The sequence below is a fragment of the Zosterops lateralis genome (assembly GCF_965231275.1).
Source record: "Zosterops lateralis genome assembly, chromosome: 9".
NCBI classification, from domain to species: Eukaryota; Metazoa; Chordata; class Aves; order Passeriformes; family Zosteropidae; genus Zosterops; species Zosterops lateralis.
In genome coordinates, this window is record NC_139769.1 from 4,222,302 (window position 1) to 4,241,884 (window position 19,583).

General features: G+C 41.5%; 1 protein-coding gene across 7 annotated transcripts in view; it reads left to right on the forward strand.

Moving 5' to 3' along the window:
* The window catches only part of DAB1 (DAB adaptor protein 1), a 142,347-nt gene that overhangs the window by 110,946 nt on the left and 11,818 nt on the right, over nucleotides 1–19,583 (forward strand). For 6 of the 7 annotated variants that reach the window (XM_083867105.1, XM_083867104.1, XM_083867109.1 and 3 more), the window contains 4 exons: nucleotides 3,897–3,956; nucleotides 14,612–14,668; nucleotides 17,498–17,560; nucleotides 18,713–18,821. In XM_083867105.1, the coding sequence (XP_083723231.1) occupies nucleotides 3,897–3,956; nucleotides 14,612–14,668; nucleotides 17,498–17,560; nucleotides 18,713–18,821 (289 nt within the window). The remainder of the gene's footprint in view (nucleotides 1–3,896; nucleotides 3,957–14,611; nucleotides 14,669–17,497; nucleotides 17,561–18,712; nucleotides 18,822–19,583) is intronic. The other variant, XM_083867106.1, reaches the window with a different exon arrangement.

A 19,583-nucleotide genomic window follows, 5' to 3' on the forward strand; every position in this document is an offset into this window, starting at 1 on the left:
TTGTATCACATACTAGAGGCAAATCTGAGGATAGGCAGAGATCTTTGTGCGCTGTGAGAAAATTGGGATTCGAGGAAATCGTTCAGTGAGGAGGGGAAGGAGTTTCAAGCAGTGATTAAACATTTCATCCAGCTGGACTAGAGGTTGATTTGCTTATAGGAGAAGATTGTAAGGTAGGCAGGAGCAAGGATAGAACAAAAAAGGGAGAAAAGGAAGAGCATTAAGTAGTGAGAAAATGTAGGAAGATAATGGAAAAAAAATGAGGGGCTAGGGTAGCTGTAAGCTAAAATAAAAAAGAGCTGAGTGGGAAAGGGAAATGCAAGTTAAACAATAGAAAGTGACATCTTATAGATGCCATCAGAGGGTCATTAATTTGAGATTCATTTAATCTCTCCCTGTTGCTCCCCTGGCACCACGCAAACTCAAAAATGCAGCTTTTTGCAGCTCCAGACCAAGACATGCAAAGCTCTCAAGGTGAGAGTCTGCCTAAGGCTGAACATTTTCGGTGTTGAAAGTTTGACTCTTCTCAGCAAATGTTAAAAAAATTGCTAGTCTAGTTGTCAGGTTTGTGCTAGAAACAAAAGCCCCATGAGGACTAGATTCAAGGAAAAAAATGGTGATTTTTGTTCATCAAAGTGTGGAGCTTTTAGTGACACTTCAAAGAATTACTGGTGGAAGGAAGGAAGGAAAATGGGGCTGTTGCTCCCAGTGTTCGTAGATCTCCCAGCAAACAGTGGTGGGTAGGGAAGAAGTTGGAACTGTGTTCTGAGGAATGGCCCAGAGAACTGAAGGACTCCTTGGGCAGTTTCTTTTTCCATAAAATGGAAGTGCAAGGTGATCAGGAGGTAGTGAGGCCTTGCCTCATCTCAAGGTGCTGCTGTTACTGTCCCCTAAGTCACCAGAGAATTGCTCAAGGCTTCATTTGACAGCATCTGGATGTGATGGAGTGTTTCCTCCCACAGTGGTCAGAGAAAACACCTGTGATTAATGTGCCGTGCTCTGGATGTTCACAGTCTGGCAGTGTCCTCTGTGTTTACTACAGCCACTACCTGAGTGCAGCAAATGCTGACTTGGGGAGTTAGGAGTCATTTTTGGTGTCTCTGTAATTGGTGGATGCTGAGGTGTCCCAGCTGCAGACTGGCCTGTAGCTGTGAGCTTCCCAGCTCCCAGGGGCTTCCTGAGCTACCTGAGCTCCTGGCTTCCACAAGTCTGGGTCTCCACACCTCAGATTTTACACTCAGATCACTAGCAAAATTGTTTCTCTTAAAAGATCTTGGTCATCTCACTACCATCAGGCTACTATTAAAAACAAAATCAGAAAAGATCCTCTTTTTTTTTTTTTTTTTTTTTGGTTGATTGGTTGGTTTTTTCTTTTTTGGTTGTTCTTTTTTTGTTTTGTTTTGTTTTAAATTTGCATACTTGTGGCAGCTTCTATAATTTACTGGGAAGTCTTCCCCATACCAGGCATTGCTAAATGTGTATCTGCTCAATAACCTCACCCACCCTTGCTTCAGCCTCACCAAACCTTTCTGCTGGTGCTGCTCTGGCTTTTTCATTTGCTGGCCTGCCACAAATTCACTTCTCCCTCGGTGGAAGAGATTTCCCACCCCGTGGGGAATTGCAGATGAAAGACACGTGCAGAAAGTGACAATTTCTATTTCTTCTTAGCATAATAGAGGTCACAACTTTCTTTTTAAGCATTCTTTCTTCTGTCTGTCACCTTTCTTTGATACATTACCCCAAAGACTGTCTGTGTCTGCTCTTTTAATATTATCCATGTAAGTTGCTGTAATTTGTTAGGCAAGGACTCAATCACTGAGCACACACCAACCCTCAGATTGTTTAATAGCATCTCCTCTGCTGCCTGGTGTTCTGGTGAGGTGGAGATGGGATTTTGGGAGGTGGTTTGGTGTTTGTGTGGCAGCACTGGTCTCTGTGGAGAGGCAAGCTCTGCTCTGTGAGGAGCTGACAATCCGAGATGGGGGGCTCTGCATCGTGGTGCTTTTATTGCTGCAAGATGCAAAGACATCCAGATGGTTCACAGCCTGTCACAGAGACAGAGCCGACAGCAGAAATGGTGCTGGTACCTCTTACTGGTTCTGCTAATCAAAGGAAAAACAGCAATTCCTTGCAGCCCCCCAAGTGTAAGCAGAGATGCAAACAAACATGGTGGTGCACAGCAAGGAAAGACAGCAGGGCAGGCAGCACCGAGTGGGGAGGGAGAAATGGCTTTCAGGAAAATTTCTCTGTCTTCATAGGAGATGCAAGGAGCTCTTCTCTGAGTGGAAATTGGAGTAGAAAAGGGAGGATTGATAGGGCAGGGAAATGCTCAGTCCACAGTCAGCTCTGGATGTAGGTGCAATTTGGGATGACTTCACAGAAAGGTTGGAAGGAAGAAGAGAAGGATGGCTAAAAGGGAAACATTCCAGAGAAAACAGAAAAAAATGCACCCTAATGAAAGTTTAGGAACAGTTCATCTTTCCATATTTCCCCTCCTTTTGTGAAGACCCAGCTTTCCAGTGACTTTCTAAACTGACCATTCCTGTTCCTTTCACACTGTCACCTACAGCTCTCTCTCTTTCCACACTGTTACTGCCATGGCACGGAATTTTTACCAGTTTCACATACCTAATGTGACACTGGACTTAATGGAAGTGGCCAGGGAAAACCAAGGATAGGAATAGAAGAGGTTTTCCACAAAGTTCATTCAGTTTCTTTGAGAGTTCTTGACAAACTTCTTCAATTCAAGTTGAAGACACACAGTTTCTTGTGAAGGCTGTGATGGGATGAGAGAACAGTGGGGACAACAGTACAGAGAGGTTTTTATACAGAATAAGAAATTATAGCACATCTCAATGAATAAGTAACATTTCTTCAGTTTCCCCTAGACCAGTCTGAGTTTAATATCAGAACCTTAAGATATTTGTTCTCTTAGAGAACAAAATGATCATAATTTTATCATAATTGCAATATCATCTCATTGACCTATGAGGTTTCAGTGTTGTCTGAAGTGTAACTTTTGTTCTCCAAATGTCTTGTTTGGAGAAAAAGCACCACCTGATCAGAACAGGTTTCTGTTCTTTTTGCCTTTGTCATTTGCAATGGACACTCAGTGCTTCTAGAGAGGAAAGAAAATACAATGACAAATTATAAATATGCAAACAAGTGGTCCTTGGGCAAGCACAGCCCAGTACTACAAAACAGCTGAGTCTGCATGAGCAGTTTATAAATCCCCTGGGTATAAATCATGACTGGTGGCTCAACTAAAGGCTCACACAAAGTTGAAGTGCATTGTCCCCTGCCCATGTCTCCTTTGTCAGGCTTCAAGAAGCCTTAATTCCTCAGGAAAATTACATTATAACCAAATATTTCATAGAGCAGCCACAAGGCCCCATCACTGCAGTATTAGGACTCTTTTTAGATGATTAAATGAGTTATGAGGAAGAAATCTGACACAAGGTAAGAACATCTCTTACCCTCACCTTGTAACTACTCTGTCTTCATCTGGGGAGATGATGATGAACTCACCTGACCATAACTTCCATTGCACATCTCTAACCCCCAAGTTAAAGGAAAAAACAACCATTTAAGTAGAAAGGAGCTCCAAATACATTTGGAGTTCATGCAACCAGAGTTGTCTGAGAATGGAAAACTCCTTTCTGAACACTGCTGGGCTGCAAAAAAATTCAGACAGGTGTTTTATTTCTTCAGTATTTTCTCCATTAATGGTCCTACTTGGATAAGAAGGGAACCATCCTCGATTTCATTAGTATTAAAAATTAGTATTAAATAAATTACTCATTTATATACACCTTGTGCATAAATACCGGTTGCTCTTTTCAGTTTTTCATCCCAGCTGCTTTTGCAGTGACCTCGGTTTTCCTTTGCTGTTGCAGGTTCCTACCAGCCAAAAGAAGGAAGGTGTTTATGATGTGCCAAAAAGTCAACCTGTAAGTGTAAGTATCTTCTTTATTTATATACAATAAAGGAAGTGTGGTTTTTAGCTCCTGTGACTTTTGTTATTGTCTGTAACATTTGATACTTTCCTCGTGGTGTGGCTTTTGTCAGTGATGTGTTATGGGTTGGTTGGGATTGCAATGTCACTTAAATCCATCTCATTCATTGCTTAGATCTCCTTTTCTGTCTTTTCTAACTCATTTTTAGGCAAGTCACCATTTGTAAATGTGTTATTTGTGGTTAGGAGTTGACAGTAAGCCTTCTGCCTGTCAATGCTTGAGGTGCTGCCTGGTTTAGAAGGGTTCCTCTGGCACCCAAATGTGTATTATTTCTGTAATGCTCTAAGTAGACAAGAAACTAAGCATAATTCAGCTGAATTTTTTCTGTCCTGTTCTTTGCATGGGCAGGAAAATATTAAAAAATAGAATAGAGGTAATAGGCTGTTGCTGCCAAAACCCACCATTCCTGTTCTGTGTATTGGCATTTTGAAAAGGTGAAGCATTTATTCCCAAAATATGTAAGGAGTGGTAACAAGTGATTGAGAGAAGTGACAGATGCTTTAGAACAAGGTGTGCATTTGCTGGAGGGTGGGTTATGCTGTTAAATATAAATTTGTCCTATAAATGCCTCAAGGAATTGTTGGATTGCTTAGGTTACACACACAAAAAATAGTATTTCTGAGGATCTGTGTGAGAGGGGAGAAAAACCAAGGGAAAGGTCAGGAATTTTAGTGTAGTGTAAGCATGGGGAAGATGCCTGTGTTCAAGACAAGACTTTTTTATACCAGGATGTGATGACTTGCACAACTTGGGCTGACTAAGATGTGGAATAAATAAAGAAAAAAATGCTGTGGAGGGGCTCCATGGGGACCTGGACTGTGACACTTCTGGGCTTTGCACAAACAAACCAACCTTGCCAGAAATATTTCATGATGAGCCAGTAGGAGCAGGGAGGCATCTTCATGTTGCCTGCAAAAATCTGGTGGAATAACTCACATTTCATCACTAATTGAGGTATTTTGGGGCATGGAGTAGCTGTTGGTTTTTCACTTATTTTTTGTGTAGTTTTTCATGTAGTTCATTGTTACAGTTTTTCTGCTGTGCTTTTTCTATGACTCTTTTATTATCCCTTCAGTGATGCCTCAATTTCACTCAGAGCACAGTGTGTAATTTAGGTTGTTGCAGTGTGACTGGGTGTACAGTGCTTGCAATCATATCTGCAGACACTCTGGTACTACTCTCTCCTGTAAATAGCAGGTGTGAGATATAGGACTCATGGAACCTACTCTGTAATCATCAAATACATTTAATCTGCCATCTCCACGAGGCTGGTTCCACCTTATCTTTTTTTTTTTTTTTTTTTTTTTTTTTTTTTTTTTTTTTTTGCTAGTCTATGGTTAAATTTAAAGGGATTAAAGCTTTTTCTCTAATCAACTTCTGTACATTAATTAATGAGGAAAAGGAGAAGAGGAAGAAAGACGTAGCTGAGATCCTGTTTCACCTTTTTATATTAGTATGTATTAAAAGAAAAAAAAAAAAAAAAGAGCAATAGCTCTTAAAATTAGCAATTTAATATTCCACTGCCCATCTGATTTATTGCTCACCCTTCCACATGTGAGACTCTCTGTCATTGAGACACTTGCCATAATTTTGTTTTCAATTTATAGCTGTCATTACTATATAAACCTCTAAAATTCAATCTGAGGGCAAGTCATCAAGCTCATGTGCCTGGTTTAAACATGTAAGGACACTTCCTTTATGGAGAGGTCTTGATTTCAGTAACTTCATAATGGATGAATGAAGTGAAAAACTTCTTTGTGGCTCCTGATAGGTCTCAGGAGTCTGAATTCTCTCTGCTCATTATGCATTCAGCATTTAATAACAATGCAGGAAGTTTTGGTTGAATTACGCTGAACTTTCCACAGTCCCTGGACCGCGATGAATTTTCCATCTTGGGATTGTTTTTCTCTGGTGTGTTCTCAGGCAGGTTTAGTCTCTGAAGAGGAAAGTGAGGGATATTGAAGTGATCATCCAGGTGCCCTCCAGCCTTGTCTCTCTGTAGCCAGTGGAGAGAATCCAACCATTTCTAAGGTTGGATTGGCCTTGGAACAACCTGCTCCAGTCGGAGAATTCCCTGCCCATGGCAGGAGGTTAGAATGAAATGATCTTTTAAAGCCCTTTCTGACCCAAACCATTCAGTGATTCTCTGATTCTGTGAAATTCCTCCCATCTGCACGACATGTCCCTCTCAGATGGAAATAAATGTACATCTGCACATGGTTCTTTTGTGGCTGCAGATGAATTTTAAGTGACCTGCAGGTATGATGGCTTCTAAAAGTTAGGCTTAGGTGGGGTGAGATCCACCACAGTGTAAGGGCTTGAGGGCAGAATCCCCATTTCAGAGGCTGCTTTGAGACTGGGCAGTGTAATTCACACTGATTCTCAGTAAGATAGAGCTTCCTAAGGCACCACAACCATTTGGACAAATATTTCTCCATGGATACAGCATCCCACTGAGGCTGAAGGTATGAAGCATCTCCCTGTTGGTTCCAGGGAGGAGCAGGAGAGTTCAAAATTGTGTATTCATGCACTTAACAATGCTGTGCCATTGTGTGGGGCCGTTTGCCAGCAGGTGTCAAAGTGCTTTACAGCCTGGCTCCTCATGATCTCTGATATCAAATAATGTAAATACGGAGCAAATGAGGCGGAAAGGAATGAGCGTCCCAGGATTGGGGAACGGACCCACTGAACTCAATTATCAGCAGTGGCTGCTTGCCAAGTCACTTCCCTGACACTGGGATGAAAAGATTGCTTACTCGATGTAATTCTTGTGTTTCCCCATCTCTCTGCTGCATCCCTTCCCAGCAAATCCTGCTCTCCTGTGGTTTTCTTCTGCTGGGTGTGCAGCTGAGCTCCAGACACACACTTTTCCTGGAATTCAGTTCTCTCCCAGTACTTCTCCCTTCTTCTGTATTAACTCACACTTCTTGAATTCATTCTTATTTTCTTTCTGCTCTGTCCTTAGACCAGTTCTCCTATTCCCCATTCACTGAGAGGAGACATCAAGACAAAGAAAGCAGGCTTACCCTAAAATCTTCTGTTAAGTGGTGCATGCTCCACTTAGAAATTCTAGTTCTGTGTGTGAAATTAACTGTTCTTAAAAAAGGGAAATGTTTAATGAGCTCTTTTTGTCATAATTTCCCTTCGTCTCCCCATTAAACATCCACATCAAGTTCTACCTGTCACGGTGTTTTTAGTAATAAGAGTCAGACTGTAAATACCTTTCACAGAGACTGTCAGTCACGTCACAATAAAACCTTCTCTCCTCATCAAAATGTCTAAACTATCTGCTTAACAATTTCATGAAGGCTTTCAAACAACTCATCTCGCTGCTGTGTAAAGATCCAAGGCATCAGAGCTGGTGCCTCACAGTGCAGGCAGGGATTTGGCTGGTGCCAGCAACATGGGGAATATCAAACCAGGCTGGAGCAGACAGGGAGAAATTCCACTGCCTTAGGACACCCTGTGGGAGGAGCAGATGAAGCTGGACATGAGCACACTCGTGTTTAAAAGCCACAAGATCTGCCTGGTGGTTCTGGTGTGTTTTTGGGAAAGCTCAGCTCTGATTCTGGCTGGGGTTGCAGTGCCATTCCCATGTCTGGCTTCTCCCAAAGTTTTCATCAGTGGCTTTTGCAGAACCAACTTGCAGGCTGGTGATGTTGACTTCAGCTCCACAGTCAGGAGGAGGATCAAATTCTGAGACACGAGGAGAAAGGGAGTGCACAGTCCTGGTCTCTGGCCATCTGTGCTGGGAAAACTGTCCAGTTGTATTTACATTTGCTGAAGAGACACCTGTGTTCAAATGTCCTGACTTAGTCACACTCAATTAAACCCCATGTATGAGGTTTAATGGTGCAGTGTGGGGCGTGCATTTTGAACAGGAACAGCTACTTGTTGCAAAATGGGAAAATATATTATTGTGTTGGGAGAATGTCTTGTAGCCTGGGTTGATGTTTTGGTGGGCCTTTATTTTTTAGGCAGAATCACAGAATGGAAATCATAAAATTATTTGGATTGGAAAGGACTTTTAAGATCTTCTGTTTCAACCCCATGCCATGGGCAAGGACACCTTTCACTAGACCAGTTTGCTCCAAGCCCCATCCAACCACTTTTTTTTTTTTTTTTTTTTTTTTTTTTTTTTTTTTTTTTTTTTTTTTTAAGCTATCTTTTCTAGGATATTTTCTGGTTTATTTGTAAATAAAAACTTCAATGGCACAGGAAGCAGAAGCCAGGTCCTCCTCCCTAATCTTCCCAGTTTATAGCATCATCAGTATATAAAGTGATGAAGTTCCTTCATGTGTTTTAAGTACATGGTTTATGTGGAATTTAACACTTGAGCTCAAAGTTAAAGGCATTTTAACCAAATCTTGAAATATTATTTTTGCGCTGCCAGATAGAGCAAGACAGTTCAGAAAGCTGCTAACCTGAATTCAGAGTCTGATTTCCAGCAATCAGGAGAGGTTGGATGTTAGAATTAATCCATTGTTAATGTATAGACAAGTAGAGATAAAGATAATCTGGATCGTTTTTGAGCATTGAAAATCTGCCCATGCAAACTTTGTGTTTCAGACCATCCCTGATTTTATACCTGGCATATCAGATAGCAGGTTTTAACTATCCAGTGAAGGAATACTGTTTCACAGATAGGAATAAAATGTCCTAATTTAATTGTTCTTTTATGCCATATGGACATTGTGAGCCACATCTTGAGCTGATTTTAATCTGTAGGAGTTGTCCTGCTAGCAGGTTTTCCATCCTGCATGGATAATACCATTCCCCCAATGTGATCCTAAACCCTGCTCCACCAGCAGAATGATTACGTGCTTTCAAAGCTTTGAATTCACTTCCTAGTGCAATCCTTGAGGATTTGGGAACATAATCACATGGTGTGGGGTGGCTGTAATCCAGCAGCACTACCCTTGGTCAGCTTGTAACTGTTCTCTCTCTGTGCTCTTCAAACAGCAAGAAGAAAAAACAAAACCAAACCAAACAAAACAAAACCAAGAAAACAAAAAAACCCCACCTACCAAAAAAAACCCTGAAAAACAAAAAAACCAACCCAAAAACCCCCAAAGGTGCAGGCTTTGACTCAGTGTCAAAGTTTTCTTGGTGGATATGGGGCACCTGGGTACTGCCATGTGTGTGGCAGTTTAGATTTGTGTTTTTAATCCAGAACTTGGGCAGTGTAAATTAGTGGGAAACATTTCAGTGGCCCTTCTCAGTTATGAAATCTGTTGGGTCATGTGTCTAAAGACTTCATTCCTGAACTTCCCTGGTTGCCTGGGCGTGTTTTTGGGTAGTATTCTGCACTTCTTGATATTCTCCAAAGTGGAGAAAAGAGTGTAGTTGAACACACAGATGGAGTTCATTGGTTGTGGCACAAAATTCTGCCATATACAGTGAATTTTTGTCTTTTATTTAATATGGCCCATGCAGATTTTTTCTGATGGAAGCTGATACATTAAATTGACAGCTGCACCTTGTCTTGATTCACTGCTTTTGGATTTGCTCAGAGCCCCGCAGCTCAGAGTAATTTGCTAAAACATTTATTTACAGCCTGCTTTCTAAGTAGTGAAGTTTGCAGCTTTACCTGGTCTGCATCACTTTATGCCTTAAATTACACCATTTGCACAATTAGAGGTTTAATTTTTGTAGATTCAGTCAGTGCCAACCTCACATCATTAGGTACAGAAGTACACAAGTCTTGGCTTTTTTGCCTGCTGAAACTCACGGGATTTCAAAGTTTGGAAAATACCATGATGACAAGGTATGTAGTAATGAAGGTAGAAATAACTTTCTGAATAAGTTATTAATTTCTGAAATAAGTTTCTGAAGTTTGGTTAGAGTTCCCGTCACCTGTTGTTTTGAAAAGCAGTAGATACACCTGTCAAATGGTTGCCTTGCAAGTATTTTAAATAATAAAAATGTGCCTTATTCCCTTCCACTGTTAAGTTTGTTCCCTGCAAACATCCTGTCTCAGTCCAGCAGTCGAGTTTGGCTCCCACATGGAAGTCTGGGTTCTCATCATCCCTTGTGTCTCCCACCTGCAGTTAAAGGAAGCCACCCCTTGTCCCCAGGCTGTGATCCTGACATTAAAGGGCTCCTCTTTCCCTGTCCTGTCCCATGTCTGGGATCTTTCCACCAGCACCCTCTGTGCCTGGGAAGTTTCATTGTCTTGGGAATGTGCAGCCTGGGAGCAGTGTGAGCCTGGCTCCAAGCTGGAGTCACTCTGGTGGACTCTTGATTTATTAGAGTCTTGTCAGAGACAAGTGGTAATTGAAGCATTTTAAATACCATTTCCTGTAAGAGTAAATACCCCAAGTACACAGGGAATTCAGAATTAACTTCCCTGCAAACGGAGAGAAAATAAACAAATGAGTAAGCGTCTGTTTTGATCATATGAAGAGCTCCTTAATTTAAAGGAAGCTATCGAGCAACAGTGGAGCAATTCAATTCCCTCAACACGCCTCGGTAATCTGGGATGTCAATTATATCCAACAGTCCCAATTCTTCAGCCGTGCAGGATTGACTTAACAGGAGGTTTAACCAGCACATTCAGGGCTTCCCAGTCACCAAACAAAGGAAACTGGACACTTGGGGAATGCAGTGAAGCTCAAGTGATGTACCCTGTGATTGGGTATATCACACCCAGGACTTGGGTTTATCCCTTCAGGAGAATTCTCTGGAGGAGAATGGTCATGATCACTAATTCAGAGTTACCATGAGAAACTGAAAAGAGGAACTTCAAACAGGAGAATTCCCACATCCCATGGGATGCTGAACACTGGATTTTTACCCTGTGCAGTGTCAGATGCCCAAAATGTCTGTATTTTGGATAAAAACCCATCAGTGGCTTTATTGCAGCTGATGTTGCTGATGTGACCTGTACTGGTTGGGAATTGCCTCCATCACTGGAATGTTCAAGGCCAGGCTGGATGGGGCTCTGAGCAGCCTGGGCTGGTGGAAGTGTCCCTGCCCATGGCAGAGTGTGGAACTGAATGAGCTTTAAGGTCCCTCCCATCCCAAACCATTCTTGATTCCACAGTGAAATGTTCACAGCAGCCTTAAAAGGAAAGGCTTGTGCTCAACTGGTAAATCTGGGACAGTAACAGCAGTCTGTACCTGGGAAAGTTCACGGCATTTGAGGATCTTTAGGATCTGTAGGAAGCTGAGATTCCAAAAACATGGACAATTTTTTCTTGACACACATTCTTCTGTGTATTCTCTTTAATTGGGAAGTAATTGAGCAATTCTTTGTTGAGTTCCCATGCCTCTTCATTAATTCAGCAGTAGTTTTACAGGAGGACAATGTCTGTGGGATGTTTTTGGTGTGTTTCAACCTACCAGACATGGTTTGACTGATGATGAGTTTAGTCACCAATGCTGACATGCTTTTTTATTGTGGTTCTAATTGGTTTTTTTAGAATGGATTGTGGTGAATTAGCAAGCTGCTTGCAGCTCACAGAGCTTGTGGCAATATCAACAGTTGTGGTGTAAGATGCAAACAACTGGGGCTTTGCTGAGCCGCAATAACCATTTGAACCATCAGAAAAGCTATTTGTCATATAGCCAAAATATTTACATGTTCAACTGAAATAAGATAGAAAATCTTTAGTTTGACCAACCGTTTGACTTGTCATTAGCCTTCCATGTAAAATCCATGTCAGGAAAAGGGAATTGGAGATGCAGAGAGGCTGTGGTTGGGTGACTCCTCTTTTGTCTGCTGGGCTGTGTGGTGTAACATCACCCTGAGTGCAGGAAACCAAGTTTAAATCCCTCTGCTGCCTTAAAAGAGTCGAATAGCTAATACCCAGCTCAAAGGTTAATTACTAATTGCTGGTTATTTGCTATATTTAGTATCCTTCATACTCTTTTTTCTTGCTGAGCTGTGTAGCAGACTACAAGTTAATTACCACTTTTCTTTTTTTTTTGTGCTTTTAAGCACCATTTGCTCCATTCTATGAGATTCTATGAGATTTCAAAACCACATTTTGTGAGATGCTACTTTTATCATCTTGTTTGCAAAAGTACAGCAGTATTAGGCAGGTTTTCTCGTGCCATATGTCAGTGTAGATCCCTTGCTGCTGGTGAAAAACAGACTGAGTAGCAGAAGTTGGATATTCTGTCTTGATATGTGTATGGGAGTGAAAGAAAAAGGTGCTTCGCACTCACGTGAGCACAAGGGCCCTGTTTTAGATTTCCCTTTTTAATTCTGAACTTCTGCATTGCTTAGAAAAGGTGTTTTTCAGAGGACTTGGTGATCAGAGGCCGTACTGGAGTGGAAGTCAATCAGTTTTATGTGGTTTATAAAAACTGTAGTTCACTTGTCTCTTATCCTTATGGGTCCCTTCCAGCTCAGGATATTCTGTGATTCTGTAATTACCATTGCTCATGCACTCTGGAGTTCTCTCCAGCTCCTGGATAAGAACTTAATTTTTAGTGAATAGTGAAAAGTGAAAAGTGACGTGAGGAATTCCGCTACCGGCTTGGAGCGGTTTAAAACTGCTCCTGCCTTGGAGTGGTGCTGCTGCTTTAAGGAGCCAGATTTACATATTTCGTGTCTGAAAGATTTACAGGGTGTCTCACGTGCCTGTATAGGAAGATGGAGCTTTCATGACAGGTTTAATGTCACTGGGATACGAGGATTAATTCTCCATTCTCCGCCCTGGTCTGCGCAGCCGCTGGTGAGAGCCTGCTGAGCTGGAGGAGTGTTTCACATTCCACACCGTGCCTGTCTGAATAATTAAACCAAGCTTTTGTGTAGAAGAACACATAAGATAAGAGATTAAGCAGAGGGGTATGGTGGAGTTGGGAACTAAGATATCTTACCCTTGGTGGGGTATAGGCTGTGGTGTAGAGAGACCACAGATAGGAAAAAAGAACTAAGAAGAGAACTGCAGATGTAACTGTCAAGGTCTTTAAAACTGTGTAATTTTGTAAAAGGTGCCAAATAATATGAGCAATAGACTGTCTGTAGTTTATGGGGGAAATCTTGTGACTGTTTAGGACTGTGGCCTGTTTTGAGCTGTAACAAGTATGTAACACTGTACTGTGAGAATAATATCTGATTTCAATACCTTCAATGACTTCAACTTAGACTTCAACTCCTTTTACCCTGACTTCAGCTTAGACTTCAAGAAACTTTTAACTTCAACTCAAACTCTGTCCTATTTTTGCTCAAGCTTTGACTTAAAGCTCCCTGCTTAGATTACTTTTGCAGCCCCTCTTTGAAGTCCCAATTGTTGCTCCCCATGTGAGGAAGTGAAGACTGGTTAATCTGTGCAGGCAGCCTGTGAACCCCCAGAACTGAAATGCTGATGAAAATAAAAACAGGATCAGGCCTGACACAATCCCTGATGCAACAATTTCCATCACTCTGTGGAGGAATCCTCACATGGAGAAAGACCAAGGGCTGGAGCATCTTTCCAGGCTTCTGGTGCTGGAGGGTGAGGGGCAGACAAGGGACTGTCAGAGCACAAAGTGATGAACTGCTGGCCAAAAGTGGGCCCCCTGAAAGCCTTCTGCTTTCATTTAAAGAGCATTTGCAAAGTCTCTGGACACAGCTTTTCTCACACTTTCCTCACTTAGGTCTGGGGGAACACAGGGTCAGCTCCAAGAAGGGACAGGATGATACCTGTTCCTGATTGTGCACAGTTATGTTATTTTGGCTTTGCTTTTTCCCCACTCTTTTTTTTTTTTTTTTTTTTTTTTTTTTTTTTTTTTTTTTTTTTTCTTCCTTTTTTCTTCAGCTCTGTCATGAGATGAGGTGGGAGGAAAAAACATTCTCTAGGCTGTTTGTGAGATTTTTAAGTGACATGGAATGAATTACTGGCTGGTACCTTGTATGAAGCTTCTCAGTCACCTTAGACTTGATTTTCAACAGCTTGATGTGTCTGCAGAGATGAAGTCTCCAACACAACAATAAATGTTACCTGAAATTCTGAAGTGCTGATATATGCTAAGTGTGTGGATGGATACAGATATGTACAGATGAGAGGGCAGCAATGTATATTTATATACACACAAACTATAAATTTAAATATAACTTGAATTAACTCATGTAATTTACAAAATTGCTATGGAAGGAAAATAATTATCTTAATTATGTTTACATTGATGTTATAGTTTCCCTATCTGGAGAAATAGTGGGTTTTTTCTGAAGATAGTTGATTTTAGAGCTTTTGTCATCCAAAACTCAATCATTCTTTTTTCCCCTGAGGATGTTAAATCCCTTCTTTCACCAAGCCAGGGAAAAGTTCCATTAATACAAGCAGGATCAGAGCTCACTGGGTGTGCTTACTGCTGAATTAATAAATATTTAGGAAAATAAATAGGTGTGTCACCAGTGGTAAAATTGCTTTATAGACCAGAAGATGAAATTTAGCACAAATGAAGTGTACGTTTGCCTCACATCCCAGCAGCATCCAGACTCACTGTTTTGACTGCCTGATTTCATGTCTGTGCTCACAGCAAGATGGAAAGGGTTTTCATTTCAATGCTGAAGTCAATAATTATGGAGGTTATCATTTTCATGCTCAGAAATTCATGTCATTTTCATAAATCATTCATCTCATTTCATAAATCATGCTTTACAGCTGGAGAATGGAAACTTATTGCTGGACATTGATGAAAATCTTGTTTCAGTCACTCAGGTAAGGTTGTGACACTAAAAAATATTTTAAGAAATATAGCTGAAATCATCTCTAGGAATAGTGCAATTGGAAAAATGTTCAGCTGGGGATTAACTTCGCTGGAACGTAGCTAATATCAGATGTGAATAATCTTAATGAAGCATAAGGGGTGAAATCAGTTCTGTAGTGACAGTGAAATCACAGAAATAAAAGATAAGTGCTCGGTGTCCAGGATCTCGTGTGCTGCAAGTAGATAAAGGCAGCTCTGTGTCAGAGAAGATGCATTCATTTATTCAGGCTGAGAACTGGGTTGTAGAAAAAAGGCTCCTGAACCATTTGGAACTTTAAAATCCACCTCCAAGGGTTTCTGTTTAAAGCTGCCTCCAGTCAGTAAATGAAGGTGTTGTGTTCCCACTAAATTTGTGTGTACATTCTCTGATGTGGTTCTGTAGCTCCTGTTGCATTTGAGGTTGCTATTCTGTAAAAAAATAATTCCCCTGTAATGTATTTCCTTTTCCTGGGGAATATTGTGAGTGAGGGTTTATTATAACAAAGTGCTGTTGACTTTCCTATCACTCTCTCCAGCTGCCTGTTTAGAAATGTGTCTGCAGAGCTTTAACAGAATTATATCTGTGAAGAGTATCCAAAGATCCATCACCTCGAAGCACTCTGAAAAGTATTACTATTCCCATTATCCAGGAGTATGGAGGCACAGGGATCTGAGTTACCACCTTCCAAATGCATGTCATATAATCCAGGGTTCAAAAGTATACTGGCTATCAATTTCCAGTGTTCCTGTGAAACCTAGACTATTTTTTCCACCAAAAAAAAAAAAAAAAAAAAAAAAAAAAAAAAAAAAAAAAAAAAAGTAAAGCTTTGCACACAGTTGTGTGCACCCTGCCCTTCTCCGTCCTCTCTGGTTTGCTCCTCTGCTCCCTCAGGTGGGGTGGAGGCACAGGGGACCTTTTGCTCATGGAAAGGACACAAGTGCTCCTGAGGAGCAAATAGTGAATGGTGCAGGAGAAGGGCAGGTTTGGGGTGCTGCTGAATGACCAGTTTGGAGAGATGAGAAGAAAGTGGCTCTTGGAATATTTCAGTGTCACCCAACACCTCTTGAGTCAGTAGTGCCTACAGGAGGCTTGAGGTGATTCCAAAGGAGTGCTGCTGTTGCCATTATTCCCACTTTCCTGGGCATTTTAACAACCCTTGCCCAACCTGTTTGTTCACACTGCAGAAGGGACTTAGGCTGGGTTTGTTGCTTGTTTGGGTTTGTTTTTTTTTTTCAAAAGCTACTCCTGGCAGTATTTTAGTACAGAGCTTTAGAATTGGTTTACCCTGAAGAAAACGTGGCTTTCCCTCTTTTTCCTTTCTGCATTTCCATGCAGATACTTAGAGGGATATATAAGCCAATAAGAAGAAAATGCACTTTTGTAACACTAAAGCAATGTGATCTTTTTAATGTAAAACATCATGTGAGAAAATGTGAGATAATTCATCCCTAGGTACATTGTGACATGAAGCTGAGAATTATCCAAGCTGCTTAGAGAAATTCCAGTTCTAAGTGATTGTGGTGTTGCTTATGTGTGGGACTAGAGACTGGATTGAAAAAAAAAATGTACAAACTTTTGATATGTGTAGTCTTACTCCTAAAGGGATAATTTGTAATGGAAGGTTAAAGGCAGAAAAAATCTTGGGGTGATCTTGGTCTCTTGGAAGGCTGTAAAGCCTGACCTGCCAGTTTGGTCACTGTCCAAAGCATTCAGGGGCTGCTTTTGCAGGACAAGACTCAACTGAATGTCAAACCTGCCTGTGTGATAGGAGGATCCAGGGTTTATGTGCCTGAGATGGGGAGGAGATTCAATGAGCTAAACTGAGATTTGCATTAAATCTTAAATAATGAGAATGGTGCCTTCCCATATTTTGTGGGTGTAATATTGGGAAAACCAGTGAGAAGGGTAGTGAGAAGGAGAAGTTCTGAGTTGTCACCAAAGCTTTTCAGTATAACCACCCTGACAAAGGTGGTGGATGGGGTTTAGGGTTCCCGCAGAGCTCTGAGGGATCTGTACTTGAACATCCATGAACTCCAGCTGACCTCATTTGCAGGTGGCTGGAAGGGAGTAAATTTGCTCTAGAACGTGTGAAGAGGCCTTGATTATGCAGCCACTCAAGCTGCTTCTCATCATAAAGTGTGTTTTCTCTTCTGGTCCAGTTAGCCAGGCCTGCATGGGTGACCTGTTTTGAGCTCCCAGTGAAGGGCGTCCCGAGGAAATATTTCTAACAAGAATTAAATGTAGAGCCACAAACTTGCAATAACCCAGTTGTTCACTCTCCTTCAAGTCCACTTATCCAGGTCACACCTGTCCCATGGGCCAGGGGAAATCAGGCAGCAGTTTAAAGCCCCTCCCTTCTGTATCCTTCTGGCACTCCACATGCTGCTGCCATGCTTTAAGACCTTGAAGTGAGGGTTTAGAAAAGGAGCCAGGGAAAAGAACTGGCCATAAATCATGCTTGGAGCTCACTGATGTTGAAGGCAAAGCAGTAATGCATCCAGTCCTGTTCTGGATAGCTGTTTCATGTTTTATTCTTTCTTTTTTTTTTTCATTTTTGGGGATTCCCTACAGAATTGTTTATAGTGAGTTGTTGGCTATTTGGGCCCATTAGCAATATTAAAATCCCACAGCTTTGAGCCTGTGTGCTTCCTCCATGTGAGACTTCACAGTTGAAGCCTGCAGGACTTTGGGGAGGTTTATCTTGTTTCCTGTTACCAGACAACTTTACAAGTTATAACTCCTTCACTCACAGTTTCTTCTCTTCAAAAGATAAATCGAATTTTTCTTTTTCTCTTCACAGGCTGTTACCCAACTAGAGCTTTTTGGGGACATGTCCACTCCTCCTGATGTAACCTCTCCCCCAGTGAGTACCCAGGGAAACTGCACTGTGTTTTCCCCTGCATTCTATTTCCAGCACATCTATTGAGCACATTTACAATTTGTGTCCTCAGCCATTCCAGTGGGGAGGATTTCAAAGCAGTTTTTAGGTTGCAGGAAAATAAAAGTGAAGTAAATTGAACATGCAGTTCCTATTTCATGACAATGTGCAAAAATACCTTCGATTTTTATTCTTCTGCTCTGGTGTTAAGTGTCACACAGGGTGCAAGCTGAGCTGCAGATCTGCTTCCCTGGTGTTTATCAGAGAGAAATGCTTCACTGCACTCTCACTGCACTGCAGAAGATCCAGTTACAGCCTCATATTTCATGTCTCTGGATCCACCAAGAGCAGATCCCAGAACTGCTGTTAAAGGAGGGAAGTAAAAAGAGAGAGTGAGAGAGAAAGGGCTGGATGTATTTAAGGGCAAAAACAATGTCTCAGAATGTTTTTCAGCATTATAAGATGACAAAAAAAATAAATCATATGAAGCTTTTGCACCTTACATTACACTGTAGGGAAGTGTGAATATACTGAGAAAATTCAGGTGCTCTGAGGTCAGGAGTCTCAAATCTCCAGTATATTCTGTATCATGTTTGGGACTAGATGTTCGAAGTCTTTTCTGCTCATGCTCATCTTACTCAATTGGATTTGGCTTCTCCTTTAATTTAGACCTATGATTCTGGTTCTGTTGGTTGATTAGAAGCAATATTTATTCAGTTTTCCATAAGTCCTGTAAATATTTCATTTACCTTAACTGTTAATAATAACTTAAAAGTTAATGCCTTGGTTGCTGCCTTTCCCTTTTTTCCCCCTAACATCTAAAATCACAAGTCTGTATATTCTGGAAAAAGGAACTATGTCAATATTTTGTGTGTGATGTATTCCAGGCAAGTTTCACCTTGATTTTTTTTTCCTCTGATAGAAAATTTCTCCATTCTTTTATTTTTCTCCCATCCCCAGCAAATTCTATTTTTATTTCTATTGCTTCTTTTTCCTTCTACATCTTTCCATTCTTTCTTATTTCTCGTTCTTCACTCCAAACCTGGAGTCTCAGATTTCCAGGTGATGTGACAGCAACGTGCAGCAGAAGCTGCAGCTGATACATCACCCTTGTGTTTTCTCCCTGTCTCCCTGCAGACTCCTGCTACTCCAGGTGATGCCTTTATCCCATCTTCATCCCAGTCACTCCCTGCTAGTACAGACATGTTTGGTTCTGTACCTTTCAGCACTGCTGCCGTACCCTCAGGTAAGAAATGCACTGGAATTGTAGTCTGGAATCAGATTTGGGCATCAGTGCCCAGCTCTGGTTTGCATTTCAGTACTCAGGGTGGAAGTGGGGAGAGGGTTTTGAGCTCAGTGCTTCAGGGCAAGGCAAAGCAAGTCTTTAACAAGCAGGGAGGACCTGAGTTTGAATTTGACTACATGTTTTAAAGCAGAAGCCAAAAAAGTCGCTGGGAGTTCAAGCACAGTTCAGCCATCAGATAACAGAACTTCCAGGTACAGAAGCAAGAGAGGAACCAGCATTAGGTTGGATTTGGGGGTTCTGTGGTAGCAGTGAATATCCTCTGTTGTCTCCAGTAAACAGAGGCTGAGAATTTGATTGCACTTCAATTATATTCCACTCTGTCAAATCCTGGAGTGTCCTCTAGACTCCCCTGTGTTCCTCAGAGTGCTCAGAATTCAAAAGCTGGGTGCATTCTGCACAGACACTGTGGTTTGATTGCTGATCTCTCCCAGTGCTCCCAGCCCCACTTAGGAAAAGAAAGGAGAAGGAGAGTGCCTTGAATCATTCAGCAGTGACTTTCTAATTGGTAACCACCTCTGATGGCCCCAGATTAGCCACTGCACCTCAGCCAGGTTACAGTGGCAGTGAAGTGTTTGGGGATAATGTCAGATGGAAACTTTCTCTGCTGGGATGAGGGGCACAGCAGGGATGAGATCAAAGAACCTCTGGAGAATCCATCCTGGACATCTGTTGGAACAGGAATGTATCTGAGCTACTGCTCCT